The sequence below is a fragment of the Oreochromis aureus genome, linkage group 14 (assembly GCF_013358895.1).
Source record: "Oreochromis aureus strain Israel breed Guangdong linkage group 14, ZZ_aureus, whole genome shotgun sequence".
Classification (NCBI taxonomy): Eukaryota; Metazoa; Chordata; class Actinopteri; order Cichliformes; family Cichlidae; genus Oreochromis; species Oreochromis aureus.
In genome coordinates, this window is record NC_052955.1 from 40,425,705 (window position 1) to 40,445,951 (window position 20,247).

General features: G+C 44.2%; 1 protein-coding gene across 3 annotated transcripts in view; it reads right to left on the reverse strand.

Annotated features, from left to right (window-relative positions):
• The window catches only part of sorl1 (sortilin-related receptor, L(DLR class) A repeats containing), a 94,814-nt gene that overhangs the window by 66,405 nt on the left and 8,162 nt on the right, over positions 1–20,247 (reverse strand). For 2 of the 3 annotated variants that reach the window (XM_031752861.2, XM_031752860.2), the window contains exons 2-3: positions 5,624–5,740; positions 2,661–2,795 (exon numbers count right to left, since the gene is read on the reverse strand). In XM_031752861.2, coding sequence (XP_031608721.2) covers positions 2,661–2,795; positions 5,624–5,740 — 252 coding nt within the window. Of the gene's footprint in view, positions 1–2,660; positions 2,796–5,623; positions 5,741–16,520; positions 16,540–20,247 lie in introns of those variants that run through there. The other variant, XM_039622546.1, reaches the window with a different exon arrangement.

The following is a 20,247-nucleotide window of genomic DNA, read 5'->3' on the forward strand; positions in this document are numbered from 1 at the left end:
TATCAAACATCCTTGAAAGAGTAGTTGTCAAACAGCTAACAGATCATCTGCAGAGGAATGGCTTATTGAAGAGTTTCAGTCAGGTTTCAGAGCTCATCACAGCACAGAAACAGCTTTAGTGAAGGTTACAAATGATCTTGTTATGGCCTCTGACAGTGGACTCATCTCTGTGCTTGTCCTGCTAGACCTCAGTGCAGCGTTCGATACTGTTGACCATAATATCCTATTAGAGCGATTAGAACATGCTGTAGGTATTACAGGTACTGCACTGCAGTGGTTTGTATCATATCTATCTAATAGACTCCAATTTGTTCATGTAAATGGAGAGTCCTCTTCACACACTAAGGTCAATTATGGTGTTCCACAGGGTTCAGTGCTAGGACCAATTCTGTTTACATTATACATGCTTCCCTTAGGCAGCATCATTAGAAGACAGCATAAATTTTCACTGCTATGCAGATGACATGCAGCTCTATCTATCCATGAAGCCAGGTAACACACACCAATTAGTTAAACTGCAGGAATGTCTTAAAGACATAAAGACCTGGATGGCCGCTAACTTTCTGCTTCTTCATTCAGATCAAACTGAGGTTATTGTACTCGGCCCTGAAAATCTTAGAAATATGGTATCTAAGTCTGTGAAGGTTCTCAGTCAGCCTTCAGCTGATCCAAAATGCTGCAGCAAGAGTCCTGACAGGGACTAGAAAGAGAGAGCAGATTTCTCCTGTTTTGGCTTCCCTTCATTGGCTTCCTGTTAAATCCAGAATTCAAAATCCTGCTCCTCACATACAAGGTCTTAAATAATCAGGCCCCATCTTATCTTAATGACCTTGTAGTACCATATCACCCCATTAGAGCACTTCGCTCTCACTCTGCAGGCCTACTTGTTGTTCCTAGAGTATTTAAAAGTAGAATGGGAGGCAGAGCCTTCAGTTTTCAGGCCCCTCTTCTGTGGAACCAGCTTCCAGTTTGGATTCGGGAGACAGACACTATCTCTACTTTCAAGATTAGGCTTCAAACTTTCCTTTTTGCTAAAGCATATAGTTAGGGCTGGACCAGGTGACCCTGAATCCTCCCTTAGCTATGCTGCAATAGACGTAGGCTGCCGGGGATTCCCATGATGCATTGAGTTTTTCCTTTCCAGTCACCTTTCTCACTCACTATGTGTTAATAGACCTCTCTGCATCGAATCATATCTGTTATTAATCTCTGTCTCTCTTCCACAGCATGTCTTTATCCTGTTTTCCTTCTCTCACCCCAACCAATCACAGCAGATGGCCCCGCCCCTCCCTGAGCCTGGTTCTGAAAGAGGTTTCTTCCTGTTAAAAGGGAGTTTTTCCTTCCCACTGTCGCCAAAGTGCTTGCTCATAGGGGGTCATATGATTGTTGGGTTTTTCTCTGTATTTATTATTGTGCGATCTACTGTACAATATAAAGCGCCTTGAGGCGACTTTTGTTGTGATTTGGTGCTATATAAATGAAATTGAATTGAAAATTGAATGTGTCCCAGTTACTTCCTGACAGTTAATGCAGTGCTGCCTGAACTCTGCCTCTTTGATACGCTCTTTATACACGATGTTACCGACCTGCTGACAGTTAACTTAATTAGTTTCAACATGTTACTCCAGCTGTTTCCTTTTAGTAACAGTTACTAGGGCTGTGCGATATGACCAAAATCTCATATCCTGATATAAGACTTTTACCGTCCCAACAACGATATAAATCACAAAAATTTTACATTTTCTGTAAATTCTGTGAATCTCAGGCAACTCAACTTGCATGAAGTGTTTTCAGCTGGGCGTCGTGTACTTGGAGTCGAGTGTTGCATAAGTTGAAACGGCCGCAATTTTCTTTGTATTTATTACACGGCGTGCTGTGGGGAAAAGCCTGTTTATTTTTTTTAGCACCTGACGGCTCTTATTAACTTCTCCGTAAACAGTCTGCATACTATTTCATGTGATTCAGTTCATTTTGAAAAGTCTCAACAGGATCGTCAGCTTTATTGTGAAAGGTTTATGTGGAAAATAAACAAGCGGACGGCGGAGCCACGCGATTGTCCGTCCGTAGTGTGGCTATTTTAAATATAAGAGAAAGAGAGAACTTTAAGAAATTCTACAGTAACCATCAAAACCATGAAAAAATATTGCCGTAAACAGTTTATTATCCGACACCACGAAACAAACGATACTGTAATATGAAATGAAAGACGTTTTCATATCATCATCCGATATATATCGTTATATTGAACAGCCGTAACAGTTACTTTTCCAGCGTTTTGTTGCCTGTTTCCCAACTTCTTTTGGGAATGTGTTGCTGTAATCAAATTCATATGAGCTCATATTTTTCTTAAAATTGTACTTTTTCTGTTCAGATATTTGGATGTTTCCTGAGTTTTTCAGCTCTACTTGACAGAACAGTTCAGCTCCACTAAAAGACGACCAGTGACAAATCCACAGACACTGAGATATGTGCAGGAGGAGAAGCTGGATTAGCTTCCACAATTCTACCATTGGATCTTAAATTTCCCATAATGCAACCAAAAGCATTATTTCATCCCTGACAGTATACAGCTGACATCACAATGTGTGCAGTGCAGAATACATACAGGAAACTTTCCACTTGTCTCTCGTGTTAATATGGATCTGTGGGACCAGACTTACCCTCCTGTTGTCTGCAGGGCTGTGGTAGAACTGGGAGATGACCTGCTTGCTGCCGTCCTTCATCTTAGCCCCCGAAAACTTGAACTTGTGTGAGACGGGTATGAAAGTGGTGCCGTAGTCATAGGACACGTAGACCTGAAGACAACAAGGGAGGTATTAATGCCTGCACCCGGCGGTCCCTGAGAAAAGGCCTGGATTATATTTTTTTATTCAAAAAATTCACTCAGCAAACTGCAAATTCTGCTATTTTAAAAACAATAATCTGAAAGGTCTGGGGAAAGTGGATACTCTCTTTGTGATCCACAGTTTCAAGGAAGACAAATTTCTGCGCCTGCTGTGTGTTGGAGAGGATGAAGGGGTTCATTATTGACTGAATACCTACGGAAACATCTTACTTTATAGATACTTTGCTGGTGAAAGATGGTAAAAGCAAACTAAGTGTGGCATGTATGGCAGCCTTTTTCAGAGAAACAAGAAAACAAGAAAATATCTACCACACGTCCTTAAACACAGAGTTTCTCAGCCGTGTATTTAGGAACCTTTAGACGTCCTAAATTTAAACAAAGCCTTGTTTCAATCTTACCCTGTTTCCTATCTTAAAGTAATGCATCACACTCATAATAGCTAACTCGATAATAATAATTTCCTGAGGTACAGCGGTAACTTACTGGGGATGGTTAATCATGAACGTTAAAGCTCTGCTCATTTCATCTGTGAGCCCACGTGGACACCACAGTGCCAACTTAAACCCAAAGGTAGACGATCTGCGCGCTGTTAGCATCCTTCAAAAGCACTGTGGTGGAAAATCGTGTGAAAACCACAGCCATGCATCGCTGTTCCCTGACACAGACTTTACTTGGTTACCTCCTTTGGACAAGCAAGCACGCCGACATGCGAGACATGACCGCTGTATCCAAAAATGAAATCAATCCATTATAATTAACAGAAAAGCACTGAATGTCCTCAGGAGACAGTTTGGCATTTAAAAGCAGAGCCCTGTCCGTGTGGGTGTGTGAGATAGGCCATAATTAAAAAATATTCATTTTCATTTAAGGCTTTATGCCCCAATTAAAACTCTGTGGCATCTTTAAAGGACAAGTGTTACTGGTTGGCTGCAGAGCCTCTCAGTGTTTGTAAATGGTGACGTGTGCTTGGTGGGCGAAGATGAACTGAATGCAGACACGTAGCATCTCCTTGTAGAAAACTCAGCATACATGTGAAAGGAAGTCTAAAGGTGTGAAACTCTGTCTGCACTTTGCACACATGCCCCGGACATTTCAAAGCAAACGACCTTCAGTCAGACGCACCTAAACTTGAATAACTGAGGGGACCAACGCATCCCCTATAACCACAACGTTAGCTTGTGTTTGGCCACAGCAAGAGGTCAAAGGTCCCATGTCACATATATAACACTACCATATTAAATCCCTGGGTTTATGGAGAGATGACAGAATGTGTCTTTTAACAGTATGTTTGCCTCCTTGCTGCCAGTGCACACGCTAATGCTCCTAACATAATATCTACTGAAATAAGACAGCTTTGCAGTTCAGCGGCTATCAGAGTTATCTTTATTAACTCTGACAGTGACTTTGAGGCCTGAATCATTTCAGCCCAGTTTGTCTGCTTTGTGTCACAGGGCGTCTTCAAAAACCAGACTGTGTAGAAGTGAGAGTCAGCTTTTCTGGATTTCAACAAAAAGACGTTTTATTTGGATTGTGTCCGTTTCCTTTCACTTTCACCAGAACACAAGCAGAACTGCAGTGACATAAAAACGAGCTACACTTCAAAACACGACCTCGCATGAGTTCATGCAATTTAAGAGAATAATGGAAATTAAAGACATTTTAAATAAATAACAGCCAATAACGTATAAACCGTTGCTATCAGTATTTACAATTTTTGGCTTTAGAAAATTGTTCACCCAACACTTTGCAATCACTGGGGAAAAAATCCTTTTTAGATTACATCCATCCATACATCGGTATTATTTATATTCCCCTCTGGCTCTGACAGCACACGGACACAAATACTCGTAACCACAGTAATGCCTGGTCAGGTTAAGTGGCCGTATCCTCACATAGCTGTGCTTGGTAAGTAGTGAGCATGGAGGAAATATTCAATGCTGAGGTCCTAACTGTCCTAACTGAGGTCCTAGACCTGCAGTCTAGGCCAGCTCAGCATGAAGGTGTTTGAGTAATAATGAGTCATTATTCCAACGAGCTATTTAAGGTTGATGGTTCTGGCCAACGTGGTCGCTGTTAAGGAACAACATCCATCCCATAATGAGACAAATCGAATGCAGAGACAGAGAACTCTCTTTTTTTGTCCACATGCAAACCCTGAAAGAAAGTTTCTAAAAACCTTTATTTTGCAAAGAATTTTTCAAAGGAAGTTTTCAGTGATCTGAAATGTATGGAAGAAAACACACACACACACACACACACACACACACACACACACACACACACACACACACGCATGTGTGGACAGCGCCTCAGAAACCCAAAACAAAAACACTCACAAGCAAAGCAAAAGCAGTGTTCCCCTCAGCTGTCCGTCTGAAAGTGCTCAGTCATCCCAGGAAGTGAAAGCAGAAGCGGCGTGCTGTTTAATGACTGTGTTTGAGGCTTTCAGTTTCTTTTTTTCTGTGTGTGTGTGTGTGTGTGTGTGTGTGTGTGTGTGTGTGTGTGTGTGTTGAGGGAGCAGATGGGACCGATTAATGTGTAGCTCAACACTCGTACCATCATGAGAAACATGTTAAACAAGTGTGAACACAAACCTTCTGCCACGCTGCTAATTTACACAGACAGTTTACAAACTGGGTTTTAACTGGAAAATCAGGCCTGAGACTAACCTGAACACAGTATGAGGCTACTGGAAATAATCCTGGGCCTTCTGGTTTTAGTATTCCCAGGTTTCCTACCCTACATGTTACATGCATGGATGTTTTCAGGCGTACTTACCGAGCTGGTTTTGGACCCAGTGGTTCCTGCACTGTCTCGAGCCAAAGCTACAATGACATTACTCTTCTCTCCAGCCCAGTGGACCACCATCTGGTTGTGAGAGTCATTCAGGTTGACCTGCAGAAAAAAAAAGTGAACATAAGGTGCAAGAAAACCTTTACAATCTTAAATTTAAGTGGGCTGAAATATCCACCGATGACACGGATACAGAGCTGTGACGGGACTGAAGGTCGGTTTGGAGGCTTTTTCTCTTTCATAAATTAAATAAACGTTTAAAAATGTACTGAAGTTCTCTTTGTCTGATATTAAAATTTCTTTGAATATTAGAAACAAAAAAAATGTGACAAATATGCAAAAAACTGAAATGAGGAAATTGAAAAGGGGCCATCATTTCAAAAGCTTCCCCCTCACCCATCACCCGGTCACAGTTCATCTTCCCCACCATCACCAGTGCTGCTCACAGGAGGTGGCCTGACTGCTGAGGTCCACTCTGTGATACTGTAGAGGGTTTACCTCACAGTATATGAGGAGACAGCTGTTGTTGTGAAGTGGCGCTATGCACAGAGCTGACCCAAGCTAACAGCTAACTGCAGCAGCCGTGAGGGCCCTAAAAACACCTGAAAGTACTCACCACTCACTTCTGTCTGTGTGTTAAAGCCATCAACTGTAACTATACTTTTTTTATGACTTGTAATCTTATGAGCAGCACTTTGTGATTCTGTCTTGAAAGGTGCAATATAAATAAAAAATTATGTATTATTTATTTATACAGATCTAAATGAATTATTGAGATTAATATGTTAACAGACCAGTTTAACCACAGCCTGTGTCAGAGCGTGGGCCACATTTGTGCACGTTGTGACTGTTTGCAAGTAGATCGCAACGAGTAGTTTTGAAATATTTTAGAAAAACACCGCTGCTTAGCTCGGGACAGCTGTAGTTATACATTAGGGTTCCCATTTGCACAGGCTGGTGAGAACCCCACTGTTTTTATCCCTGTGGACACGTGACACTCGAGGAGACGGATGAGTTTAACACAGCATCCTGATCTGCTGACAGTCACAAAGATGGATGCAGACATCTCTTCAGGCCAGCATATGGTTTGAATCTGAGGCGCTGAATTAAAGCCAGGCACAGAGTCAAACTCACGTCTCTGACTCCTCACACCGAACACCGACTTTCCGTCTTCGGTGGCCGGACTGTCAAACGATGCAAAAAGATAAGGATCAACGAAGCTCACAGATCTGAAGCCGCTTCCCAGTTTTATGACAACTCAGTAAGGAATTCAAACAAACCAGGCCGTGACCTGAGATAACCCCAGGCTGTTGAGTCCGCGTCTATCAGAACATTTCCAAAAATGAGACAAATCACATCTAATCTCTGAATCCAGCTACGCTGTGCACAAGCTGAATGATTTATTTAGCAACAACATCAAAGTAGCACAAGTCAATATTTCATGGAAAAAACTGGCCCAGTGTTCATGTGTAATGTAACAGGAGTCACCGGGCTGATTTCTTAGTCTCCGTTTCTAACACACTGGAATTATTTATATGTATTTATTTGTATTTAACAAAGAGTCGGAGCAAACACAGTTTCCAAAAATGTAATTTGACCACTCCTGACATGGATGTGCATCTTTGGAAAGGCTGCTAACAGTCATCATCAGCACACTAGCTGTTCTGCTGTTCTCATCTTTCAACTGACAGCAGAGCAAACTGCAGCTGCAGAAGAAAAGGACGCAAGAGAAGCAACAGGGGGAGCCCCGCCCCGTAGCAACACACAATCCCAAAGCAGATTCAAATTCCACCAGTTTAACCAGTCTAGTTTCCACTGGGTGTTTTGGGAGGTTTTTGCAATTGTTTCTTTTAATAACCTTGAAGCAGGACGACGGTCAGCGTGTCTCGTCATATCTGCTGCCACCGTGTGTGAAGGAGGGACAAAGTTTTTGTCCGTGGTCACACAGGTGCAGGACCACCGTCCCAAGGACAGTCAGTCCAGAGAAAAAGTGGCCGCTGCACGTCACAACTTTCAGGACACGCATGAAGTTCTGCTCTGCGAGTCAGTGTCAGGACAGTGAAGCAACTCGTGATTTTTCATCCTCTCTGTCCGTGCATCTCAAAGTAAGGCGCTTTGGGCTTGAACACAACCATCCATCACAATTCTTTTGTGCTTTTGGGAACACTGTGGACAGCAGGACGGTGTATGTGGAAGCACGTTAAAATAAAGTACGGTGGGCCTGTTCGTGGTGCTGAAAGAACACCCAGCGAGACAGCGTGTCTGAACGGTGTCTTGGAAGACGTTGTGGCAGCGTGGCACAGAGGACGGAGCTGCAGCACAGAGCAAAGCACGCTTTTCTTTTGCTCGATAAACATCTGGCTGATCGTGCTCCAGCAGTGCGTCTGCACAGGAACGATAATGCAATAACTCGCTTTAACACAAACTCCATCTCCTTCAGTGCGCCTCACGTCGCGCCTGGATCAATGATAAAAAACAGGCGATTTCATCTCTTTCTTTGTCGCTGGCTCTGCTTTCCTCTTCTCATCTTTTATTGATGATGTTAAGCGGGGCCCGGCTGCCTGAAGGGCTCCTTTTTGCTTCAAAGGTCTTTCTCTGCAGTTTTCCAGCAGTTCTCATTGTGGAGCAAACAACAAGTATCGCTGTCAGCTGTGATCAGACACGACCCTCCACCCAGTCTGCCGTCACCGCCGCAACAACGGCGAGGACGACGATGCCAAAAAGGTAAAATTATGACTGCATGAGGGACTCGGGCCTTATGAAATATTCAGCCTGAGACTTTTCAGCAGTAAAGAGCGACTGCTGGCAGTGCAGCCCGCACTGCTGCGCCTCACATGCTGTTAATATTCACACGTCTGTGCCAGTGTTCGACGGTATTCTGCCAAACGCAGCGATGCTAATATCTCCACCTACAGCGGTCTGAAAAATCTATAGAGTGATGCAGCAACAAGGCTTGCTGTGCGGTTAAGGGGGCGGCCTCGAAAGGTAGGATGTACGAGGATAGATTTGTCCTTTAGCGTAATTTAACCAGAAAAAAGCAGAACAAATGTCCCCGAGGGCTAGACTGCATGTCGCCAGCAAGACACAAATTTAACCTTTTCCTGATGTAATGGACCTTACATCAGGAAAAGGTTAAATTTGTGTCTTACTGGCGAGTAGGGGACGACTATGAGGCGCTGCGACGCAGTCAGCTTCACTGAGACCCGCTTTAGTCATCTCCTCCTCCTCTCAGTCTTCTTCACTGTGTCTCCCTCAGGTAAAAGTCCGTCTCTGGAGCCGAGGTGTTGCAGCGATAAATCTCTGTATTTTTGGCATCGCTGGCCCCTGTGAGGGGGTGAAGGGGCTCTCCGGACGGACACATGAATCCAGAGAGCAGCGATGAGTCCAGAGATAAATGTTATCTGTCAGGTTGACCGTCAGCACTGCGGGTGGTCCCGCCATGGGTGGTTACTGCTGTGCAGCTCCACTGCACATGTCGCACCCACCACAACCACAACACCGTATACACTCCCAGCTACATTTTCATGCACACAGTGACCCGTCACACATGCTTCACCTCGCTGATAGAGCAGGGCTTCACAGCCATATTTGAGGGATCCCAGAAACTCACAGTAAAATGTTTTTATAGTGTTTTCTAAGTGCAGACGATCCCTCCACAGAGCTCCCCACTGCCATTTCACCGCATGTACAGCCGCACTGTTTACCTCCAGCTGAGATGGTGGAGATCGTTGATCTGACTCTGCGACAGGAAGTCCAACAATTTACACCAGGCTACAAAAATGTTGTGGAGCTGCCAGCTGACTGATTACACGTGAGCGGGCTGCAGTCTCGTGAGAACTTCAAGCTTTCAAAATTCTTATGGCTTCAGTGCTGACACTTCAGCTTAAGCTCCTTTTCACACAACAAGAACGTTGCTAATTGGGCAGCTAAGTTAATTCTCCTGATCTGACCCATGTCAGTTTTCAGGGTTAGCGGTAAGAGTCGTCATAGCTGTTGCGGGTCACTCTGTCATTGCCCTGCTGTAGCTCTGCTGACTGTGGGGGCACAGTGTCACGTTTTTGTCCTACAGAAGAAGAAACAGCTGATGGTAAGTTTCCTGCTCAGTCGCATCTGTCCAAGAAACAAAAACACCGTCAGCACTGCTTCAGAGTTTTGACAAGGGGGCAAGCTGTAGCTTAGTAACAGCAGAAAAAAGACATCCCAGCATTGTGTAGTTATTTAGGACACTGATGAAGCCGCCCTGAGGTCAGTGAAATGTCACGATTCACCGCCTGTTCTGTTTTTTCTTCCTCACTGCAACACGGCCTGCAGTCTGAAGCGTGGAGCTCCTTAAATGCTCGCGTCCATCAATCTTTCTGACAGTTATGTAGCCACTTTTTGTGGGATGGAGAGGAGAGGGCGTCGCAAGCAGCCAACAGAGGAACTGTACTGCAGCGCTCCTCGTCTCGGTGTTTCACAGGCGTGATGTTTTCCATATTTAACCCTCCACATTCTGTGAAACTGGATCCAGTAAAACCAGCAAACCAAATCATCGTAACGTGCAGAAGGGAAGGAGCTCTCGCTTCTCATCAAGGTCCAGCGCTCCAAGGTGAAACCCTGAGAGCTAACAGACCGGAGCGGCTCCGTCACTCACCCTGCAGCATGAAGTACCACATTAACATCAGCACTGCAACGTTTTACTCACACTGCAAACCAGCGCTTGAATCCGACTGTGCTACTATTACCAGAGCTGTGTTTAATAAGCAGAACCAGATGCATCCTCATTTATTCCAGAACCACTTCTTACTCATGCCTACATTACCAACAATTCAATTTGCCTGCACACAGTTATGTCAAAGATTTGGGTGTGTTAGCAGAGATGATGAGCACGCTCCAGAGGTCTGTTGAACTCACTCACTTTTTAAAAGGCCCCAAAGTCCTCCAACTCAAGTGACAACACTCACAAACACCCATAAGGCTTCAACTTTGTTTTCCTCATACTCCACAATACTCTGAACAACCTGGATTTACTGCAGCTGCTGCTGAAATTCATTCTTTACATTATCCACACACATAAACACATAAACTGTGGTTCAATAGACCATCTGGCCTCAGAGTGCTGTCGTTAGTGCAGGGAAACAAGCAGCACTGTATCCTGACACACCTGTACTGGCAGCAGACAGAGTGACACAGCAGGAAAAATGTGCCAGCAGCTGTTTTTCAATGTGCTTAAACACACTGAAATCTGGGAATTAGGAGGCCTGTTCCTGTCATGTTCCTCCAAACACTCCTGCCTGGTTCAGTGTGCCACACATCACGCTGCTGAATGAGGCCATCAGTGAGTACACTTACTACGAGGCCCGGTTACATGTCGAACGTTCACATGAACATTGCCCCGAGCATCACACCGCCTAATCTGGCTCGCCAACCTTCGTAGCACACTCCTGCTGCCATCTCATCAACTACACAACACACACAGCCAGCAAGATGGAAAAATGTACTTTGTCCTTTAGGCCAGCCTCCTTCCTGTCATTGCTCCACGGTGAAGTTCTGATGCTTACAGAGGTGTCAGCAGAGGAACATTTCTTACACCGTGGAGCACATCGGCCTCTGCTTCAAGCTTTAGCCACACGTTCCATATTTTTCTGTGTTTGTTCATTTTACATCTGAATATTAATCAAACTGGTTTTGACCTTTGACCTCACATGGATGTTTGAATGTTGGATAACCTCTGTAGAGCAGCAGGTTAGAACTTGGACTGAAAGTAAAGTTGTGTCACTGTTTGTCTGCACACCTGTCTGACCAGAAAAACCAGAACATCTGTATATAGTAATGTGCAAAAGTCTTGAGCCCCCCTCCTTCTTCTTTTTTCAATATGTTGCTTCTAAAGAGTCGGACTTTCTTGGATTTCTTTTAAAGAGGCCTTAACAACAGTTCTTTAGGCCACTAAACACGAACCTGTGAATCACTAAGGTGGGAAAAAAGCATCCAACTCAAGCTCTGTGTCAGCACATAACAACTTTATTAACAGGCTTTAAAGTGACCGCCATAAAAGATCTATTAGCCAAAAAGTTTGCACGGTATTGTTGGAGTGAATTGTTAAATGTTTGTCATTTTTATGCTTACCATCCATTTCTACATTGTTTAACTGGAGGATGAAAGGAATTCCACTGTCCCCCTCCCCAGATTCTCGAGGTTCTGGGTGGGGGGCTGTAGTCCTTTATTACAGGCAACATCCTTGTGAAGGTCTTTTTGATGTAAGCTTCCTGCCCAGCAGGAAGTCTCACACACACACACACACACACACACACACACACTCCTACTTACATATAGAAGTTCAAACATATACATACAATGCCTTAGAACCATGTGGGCGTTGCTTTGCTGTGTTTTGTGTGAACTGTCTCTCAATAAAAGGCAGCGAGAGGAGGCCATCGTCGGGGTCATTCGTGATGAGCTAAGATACCAACGAGGCCTCCCTTGCGCAAGTAATCGATCGAACGCTGTTGCCTTGTTTTTCTTTCATGGGAATAAGTCCCGGATACAGCGGGGTCTGAGTTTAGACCCAACAGTATGCAACGTGTTCTTGAGAAAACTGAACAGAAGCAGTAACTAAGCTAAAGACCATCAACAGCAGATGAACGGTATCTAAAAATCATGTTCTGAGAGATGCACCGGGCCCTTCAGGTTCACTGAAACATCATCAGAAATGGTCTCAGTGGAAGGCCGTGCTATGTGAAATTACACCAGTCTATATCCTTATTTATTCATTTACCTGATAATGCCCGGCCTTGCTACTGCAGCGTGTCATCATTAATTCTGCTGAAACACTGTTGTATTCCTTACTTGTGCTTGGACCTAAATAAACCACCTCTGGTGTTGTGCAGATGCGCGAGCTGCAGCTCAGTTGTGTGTGTCAGTGAGCTTCTCGTGGATTGGCCTCCCCACAGAGCCTGGACCTCAATGTGGGGTCGTGTTGACAGAGAATGGAACAAATGGCAGTCGGCATCCAAACAAGACCTTTGACCTTCAAGAAGCCTGCAGAGCTACTCCTGAAGCCACTAGAGAGGAAGTACCAGGAAGCTCGCCTCAACAGTCATAGCGAACAGCGACTTTCAAACTCCAAGAAGAAGTGCAGAAAGCCTGCATACTGCATTTATGTTTGCACATTTTCCCATATAAAGAAAGGAGGAGTGCACATTGTTTGTATGCATGCGATAACATTGTGAACTCACTTGTATTCAGTTGATGCGAGCAGAGAAAGCAGGAGAGACAAACATGTAACATTAGCAGCATTAGCCGCTAACCCTAAATGCATGCTGGTTTTGCAGTTGTTGTTGGAACATTAGTGCCAGAAATAAAAGTTAATCTACGAGGTCTTCAGGTGCTCAGACACTGGGAGCGCACTGTTTGGTCTGAATCTTGCACCCCTGCTAAATATACGACTGTGAAATCTAACAGGAGTGCCTGGTACTGCCTGGCTTTGGACAATGACCTAACAGGAAGCGTTTCCCTTGGCGTGCTGGGCCTTAGACTGCACATATACTGAGACCCAGTTAAAACCACCACAGTACAGCTTAGCTTCCTTATTCAACACAGCCACTGTGAATAAGCACCATCGAACACGCTCACAAGCTGCAAAAAACGACAAAAAAACAGGAAGTGAGGCTGGCATTTCACCCACAACTAATTCCACTTACAAAACTGCAGCGCTTGATTATGTTTGTGTTACTGCTGCTTTCTGGAGGAAATTTTCTAAGAAATAATATGGTATGCTGCGTGGTTTCTAGTCTTAAGGGTCAGTATTAAGAATAAAACACCATCTTTTCCCTGACCTCCCTCATACATACCATAGCCATGTCCAGCTCAATATACAGTTTATGCTAACCACAAGGTTTCATCAGACTGTGACCATCCCCTCGGGATCTAATGCTGCAGTGCAGACAGCGCAAACATGCAAATCCAAAGAGTGCTAAAGCTGTCAGGCTGCGTATCATAAGTCTGCCACCTCTAAGCGTTCAGATGTTCAACAGTCTTGCTCGTTTTTCCTGCCTCCAGCGAATCACCTTGAATCCATCAGTGACCAGAGTGAGTCACTGCCACAGTAGTTCTGTTGTGACATTGATTATTTTAATTCTTTAATTCACGTCACGAGTAGTCGTGTTTACTCAGTCACTCGCTTTATTTAAACCTATCACATTATTCTTTTTGCTGCCATGAGGTTTTCTATAAACGTGAACAGTGATGGATGTTTGAGTACAGACGAGACATTTGTGGCTGAAAGCACAATAAACTGAAATTAGATCACCAGCCGAAGGTTTGTGAAAACACTGAAGAGAAACCTTCGTGTTCTTCAGCTGCTGGTGATGTTCAAAGCTGTAGGCCCAACCCTGAACCTTCAGGAAACGTGACTCAACCTACTCACTGAACTCATATTTTTGGATCACCACTCATCTGGAAACACGATCAGTCCTTTCCATCTAATATGACACTTTTTAAATGGATTTGCTTTAAAAACATGTACTAGTCTGTTTGTGCCACAACATTAGGAACCAAGCAAGCCTTTCCCTGCAGACAGTGAGTTAGGATGCGACTGTGACAGTCGTCAATCTGTCGAATCACCTCCAAAGCAGTCAGACAGACTCCAACGTCACCTTCTTAAACTGCAAATTCTCACAGTAGCCCCTGCTCTGCTCAGAGATCCCCTGAAAAGAAGAAAGCCGGGGTGGCTCTAGCTCAGGTGGTAGAGCAGGTCACCTACTGGTGGTTCGATCCCAGTCTGCAAGCCAAATATCCTATCTATGTTGCTCTCTGATGCGTCCATCAGAGTATGAATGCGTGTGAATTAGGGCAGGGCAATATTTATCACAATATACATTTGAAAATTTGCGATAACGATATAATTGACAATATAATTGACGCGAGACAAAATACTCCACAATTTAGTGCAAAAAACCCATCAATGTATTTTCACTTAAACAAGCAGCTGTTTTTTATGTGCATTAAAGTTATATAAAAATGTAACAGTGCAAATTCCTCACTGACAGTTTAACCAAAAGGCATTTCCAGTGGAAACTGGCCGACATATCCTCAGCATAACCATGTATAATATCCACAAAACTTAAAGAGGTTATACACACACAATACGGTAATATTATGTTGAAGCACAGTACGTATCACTCTGCGAGGCTCCTGCCTACGATAGCCGTAATGCTCCGACAATCCATCAGGCGGTGCGGCTTCGTAGCTTAGCAAAGTCGCACTAAAACATCGTTGACAGATTTTTGAGCGCCGTGTGCCACACAGAATCGTTTCAAGGTCAGTAAACACAACCAGAATTCATAAATGAGGCGCACTGTCAATTTTTCAGTGCGCCGTATTTTCCAAAAACACGGTAATAACGACGGCCCGCTAGCATGCTCTACCAAAAAAAAAATGTGCTTTGGTGTGTATCTGACGGACGAAAGCCAAACCAGTTCCACACCAGTGAAGTTGCAGCATTTTTACAAACCAGTTCTGGTTCATCTGTTTCATTCAACGATCCGCTTTCGCCCTTCTCATTCTCCGTCGCCGCCATGCTTTTTCCACCATGTGCGTATGAAAACAAAGGCACTGCGCATGCGCGTTTTACCCATATTCTATCGCCATATTTCATTTTCTTATCATTGCCTAACATTATACCGGTATTACCATGAACGGTATGATATGGCCCAGATCTAGTGTGACTGTTAGACAGGAACACTTAGAAACAGCGTAGATAAAGTGGTTGTGCGAATGGGTGTACAAGTTGTGTACACATATATATGTATAAACCAGTCCATTTATCACATCAACCAGGTGGAGAAATGGTTCATGTGGCACATGCTGTTGCAGTGTTTGGTGCTCTGTATGAGACGTGTCAGCCTCATACAGGCTGAGGTGAAATACAGCAAACCAGGCTTATGCATGAGTCACTGGGAGCAGGCCACACACACATCAGCAGAGCAGGATTAGCACCGAGTGAAACATTAACATTCAAATCAAACAAGATCCAGACAAAGAGGTAACCCAGTGTAAAGACTGCTCCCTGGGTAAATGCAGACACGTGTATAGGCTGCGCTCTACCACCCAACATCTGACTACAGGACACAGCTCAACTTGATCTCTTTGCCTGTTTGAAAAGCCTCTGTGCAGTTTTACCCCACTGTAGTCGGGCATGGTTTCATACATGAACATAGCTCTGCAACCCTACACCAAGAAATCCATCTTTAACAGTCCTGACAAAAGCTCCAGGAGCTGGAATGTACTCAAAACAGCACCGTAAGACACAAGCGGTTCACACGGAGATCAGGTTCAGTTACTCACTTAAGCTTTTTTTTTTCTGTCCCACTAAAGATATCATCAACATCGTTCCTCATGAAAGCTCAGCAGCAGCTGAACATTCTGAGCTTCTCCTGGACAGACGATCAAGACTCTGATGGAGAAGACTCTCGTCCACTGTTAGACAGAGTGCAGCTCCACAGTCTTAAACCGTGGATAGAGACAGCAGCTCTGGACAGAGAGCTGCACTAACCAGAAGCTACAACAGTGGAGAACATCCTGTGCCACTATACTGAGGTCGAGTGCTGCACTTCAACATGGTGGAGCTGGACGAGACCGCCGCTCTGTTAGTTACGGTCATAAAGTGAATGCTGACGTATCTAATTATTACACCGCAGGGCCTCGTGTGTGGGCTTTATCACAGAAAGCAGTCTGAACAGCACTGATATTCTTGTGGTGCTTGTACATACCTCATCTTTTCAGTCAAAATTTGGATTAAGAAATCACACACACAAAAACAAACTATTAACTGATCCAAGTATCTCGCCACCGTGAAAGGAAAAACATGAAAGATTTCTATTAAACTCTTACATTTGCTTCTCACCCTTGTAGTGCTTTCCTATTTATTTGGATGGATGGAGGCGGTCGGCTCGGTGTCTGGTACTACCAAGGAGTGGATTGCACCAACGATATGCACGGGCATTCAGCCCATTCTCCACCCTCCCCACTCCTCAGCTCAGCTGTGTGTGTGTGCGTCGGGGGGTGGCAGTGTGGCCAAGAGAGTCGACGAAGCCCGACTGAAACAATGACATCATCTCTGCAGGACTGGCAGGCAGAGAAGGCCCGCTGCGCTCTCACCACGAGCTGAATGTCCAGTGCCCATGCTCAGGCTGGCCGGTGGTTTAGTGCAACAGGGACGAGACACAACTGAGCCCCTGTTCTCCTCCCAGTGTGACTGCAGACCTCCGAGTTCTTTGCAGACTCACAAAGCAAAGTGTTCCAGAACTTGCACACTTGCATAAATGCAAACGAAAATGCAGGCAAGTGATAACGTTCAAAATCCTTGTTACTGTGTGGCATGCCGCCACTGAATAGAAAAATGACGAACGCTATAAAGATCTACTGAGACAAGGGCCCAAGTTGGTCCACACCGAGAAGGCTCCTCTTGATATGTCTTACAGCAGCTTTACAAACTCGACTAGATAAAAACCCATGAAGTCGTTTTCATACCGGAGCAGCACAGGTACACACACAGTGGGCTGCGTGCAGACAGCTCACAATCAGAGAGTGTGGTGAATTTTAAAGAGGGTTTGAGCACCAGAATCAGCACACGAGCATCAGAGCAGAGCGCGCTGTTCCTCAGAGGACAACGTCTACTGCTTTCAAGGTGGAGAGATCGATGCTGCTGTAAACACGACACCACCTCCAGATGATCGGGCGGCTCACATGCACCATGCACGTTTCTGTCACACACTGGTGCAGTTTGAAGACATGGGCGGTGTGGGGGCATTGAAATGTACGGGATGTCTAAAGTGAGAAAGTGAGCGCCCGTCAGTCGGGTTCTATGACATATTTATTGGTCTCTCTGTGCACATCGGTCCAGCTGTGCTGGCTCCCACTTCTCCATAAACAGAACAGTCGTGTAGAGCAAAGTCTCAAAGATCATAACTGTGGTTATTGTCCCTGATTGTTGTTTTTTTGAATTATCTACGCTCAAAATACCCACAAATCACTTCACAAAGCACATTCCTTTTGTGCTGTGTGAGATAGAGCACATTACGTTTGTCTGGATCAACTCGAGATGGAAAATCCACAATAAAAATCAAAAACTTTCAAGGACATTTGTGATAATTATATTTATGATGACATAGAGAAAGAATTTGCAGTGACTGTAGCTTGCAGATAGCAGCATTGATTTGTGCTAACAAAACAAACAGCATTATCCATCCTTGGTTTCCACTCTCACTGATGCCACGAGGTGCCGGCAGCAACAGCAGCGACACACCATAAGCTAAAGTTAGGCAGTGTTTTCCCTGGAAGGGTTGGTAAATCCTGTTTTGCAATAACTAAAGTAGTTTAGCCTGTAATTCTCCAGGAGCCTGCACAATGTTGCTTCATAATAAAAGTGAGAAATATTTTCTACCTGAGATGTCGTCGAGCTTTTTAGCCAGCTGCTTTTACCACCACGTAACTGCATCAGTAATTTCCATCTACCATTTGCTCCAACTGTGACTTAGAGTGTAAATAGTAAACGCTGCAGCTATGTTTGGTTTACTCTTCAGCCTTACATCACCAGCTGTTAGCATCGCCTCCTTCCTAGCTTGGTTGTCTTTAGTAGTGTTTTTTGGCTCAGCTGTTGTTGTTTCCTCCTTTAGCGGTACGAGTTTTCTTGCATGTTTTGTGCTTTGCCACAGGCTGTAGAAGCAGCTCCATTTTTACGACACTGAAGCCTGAACCATAGCTCTTGCTCAGACATGCCTGGGCTGGTCTTATTGTGTGGCACTAGGTAACAAAAACACACAGCACCACTATTTCACTGATATCATCATTGGGGATGGGTATTGATAAGATTTTCACGATTTCGATTCCATTTTCGATTCTGTTTAAAAAAGGAGAACACTAAGGTCGATTAGCTTAGAACTTTGTTTTATATCTTCTCTTTGAACAAGATAGAAATTTAGGAGTAACATGGCCTTACAAACCCAACAGTGAGATCTTAAGAGATCCACAGCCTACGGCTCTTCAATGGGGTGTCACAGGGTCTCCAGGAAAAAAAATTGTAAATGTAAAACAATAAAATAAATATTCTTCTGTAGCAATAACAAAGTGTAACATAAATTATTCTGTAGCAATTACACAAGAATATCCAGTAATGTCCCTGCCTACAATTAAACACATTCACTTACCGAAAATCGGGGGCATCTGCTGTGGCAAATGGGTGCAAGCCTTTGACCACAAACTTAGTCACTGCTTGGTGACATTCGTCTATCCTGGCCTGAAAGGAGACGCTACCGGTAGACTGCAGCGAGAACTGCCAGCCAGACTCTGTCTCTCTCATCATGGTCAGCTAAATGCACAGCAATGGCAGGTTTTGTAATAAGGCAGATCGCGCTAACATAATATGCACTGTTAGTTGATTATTTACCTGCTGCATTAACGGGAGAGGACATGCAAACGTTACCGCTGCTGCTTGGTTGAGATTCACGAGTCCGGAGCGGAATTAAAAACACGACATTCATTTAAGGTCATCGCGTGTTTTGTGAGCAAATGCTTTTGCATATTCGTAGTGTTTCCTCCCTTAAATGAAATATCTACTTTGCAAGTATTGCAAGTTGCCCCGTTGTCATCCGTTCTCGTAAGGTATAACCAAACTTTTGAGTGTTTGAGTCGCTTAGGCGCCCTGCCAGGTAAATGACGCTCCGCAACGTGGTGATGTCATTCGGGGCGACTGGAATCGATAAGGGAATCGTTTGCAAAAATGGCAAACAATTCCAAGGAATTGAAACAGTGGGAACCGGTTCTCAACAAGAACCGGGTTTCGATACCCATCCCTAGTCATCACCATTGCTATCAGCGTGGATAATACAGGCCGAGGTGAAATACAGCAAGTCCAACGTCCAGTCTTAATATATGAGGTTTAAAATTGTCTGTACAATTTTTATGTGTGCATTAATCAGAATTTTAAGCAAGTCCTATCACTGAAACGCAGGCGGCTCATTGGTCAGATTAGTTTACTGAGTGTGACTAGCATGAATGCTAGCAGCAGAAGCCTTCTTTGCAGTTTAGCTTCCAGCACTGAATGAGCACCAGCACTGTGCATCACTTTGGTTATGTGGTTTTAGTTTTGTTGACTTTGCTGCAGCCTACAAAGAAAGGTTGATTTTCTACATCAAAGCACCGCCGACCAACACTGGTTACTGTGGTTCTCATCTGTTTTACTTCAAAGTTTTTTTTCACGACTTCCTGAGACTGAGGATGCTGCATCCTGCCGTCCAGATACATAACAATCAACAGACATTAAGAAAATATGAATAATCACTTTAACTGGTGAATATCTCAGGTGAACACCAACAACTGCATCTGATCATCTAATGGACTGGCCGTGCACACCACCAGACAGTAATCTATGAAAACATGTTTTATTTCCTCTCTGTGTCAACGTCTCAGTGTATGTTTAAAAAAAAAAAAAACCTGTGACATGTGACATGGGTGTGGGCACCTCAGTGGGGTTTGTAAGTTTGATGTTTCCCTTACTCTCAGCCTGAACTTCAAACTAACGATCCAGCTGAGCACAGAACCATCCAGAAAGTGGATTGCAGGTTGCAGTGCAT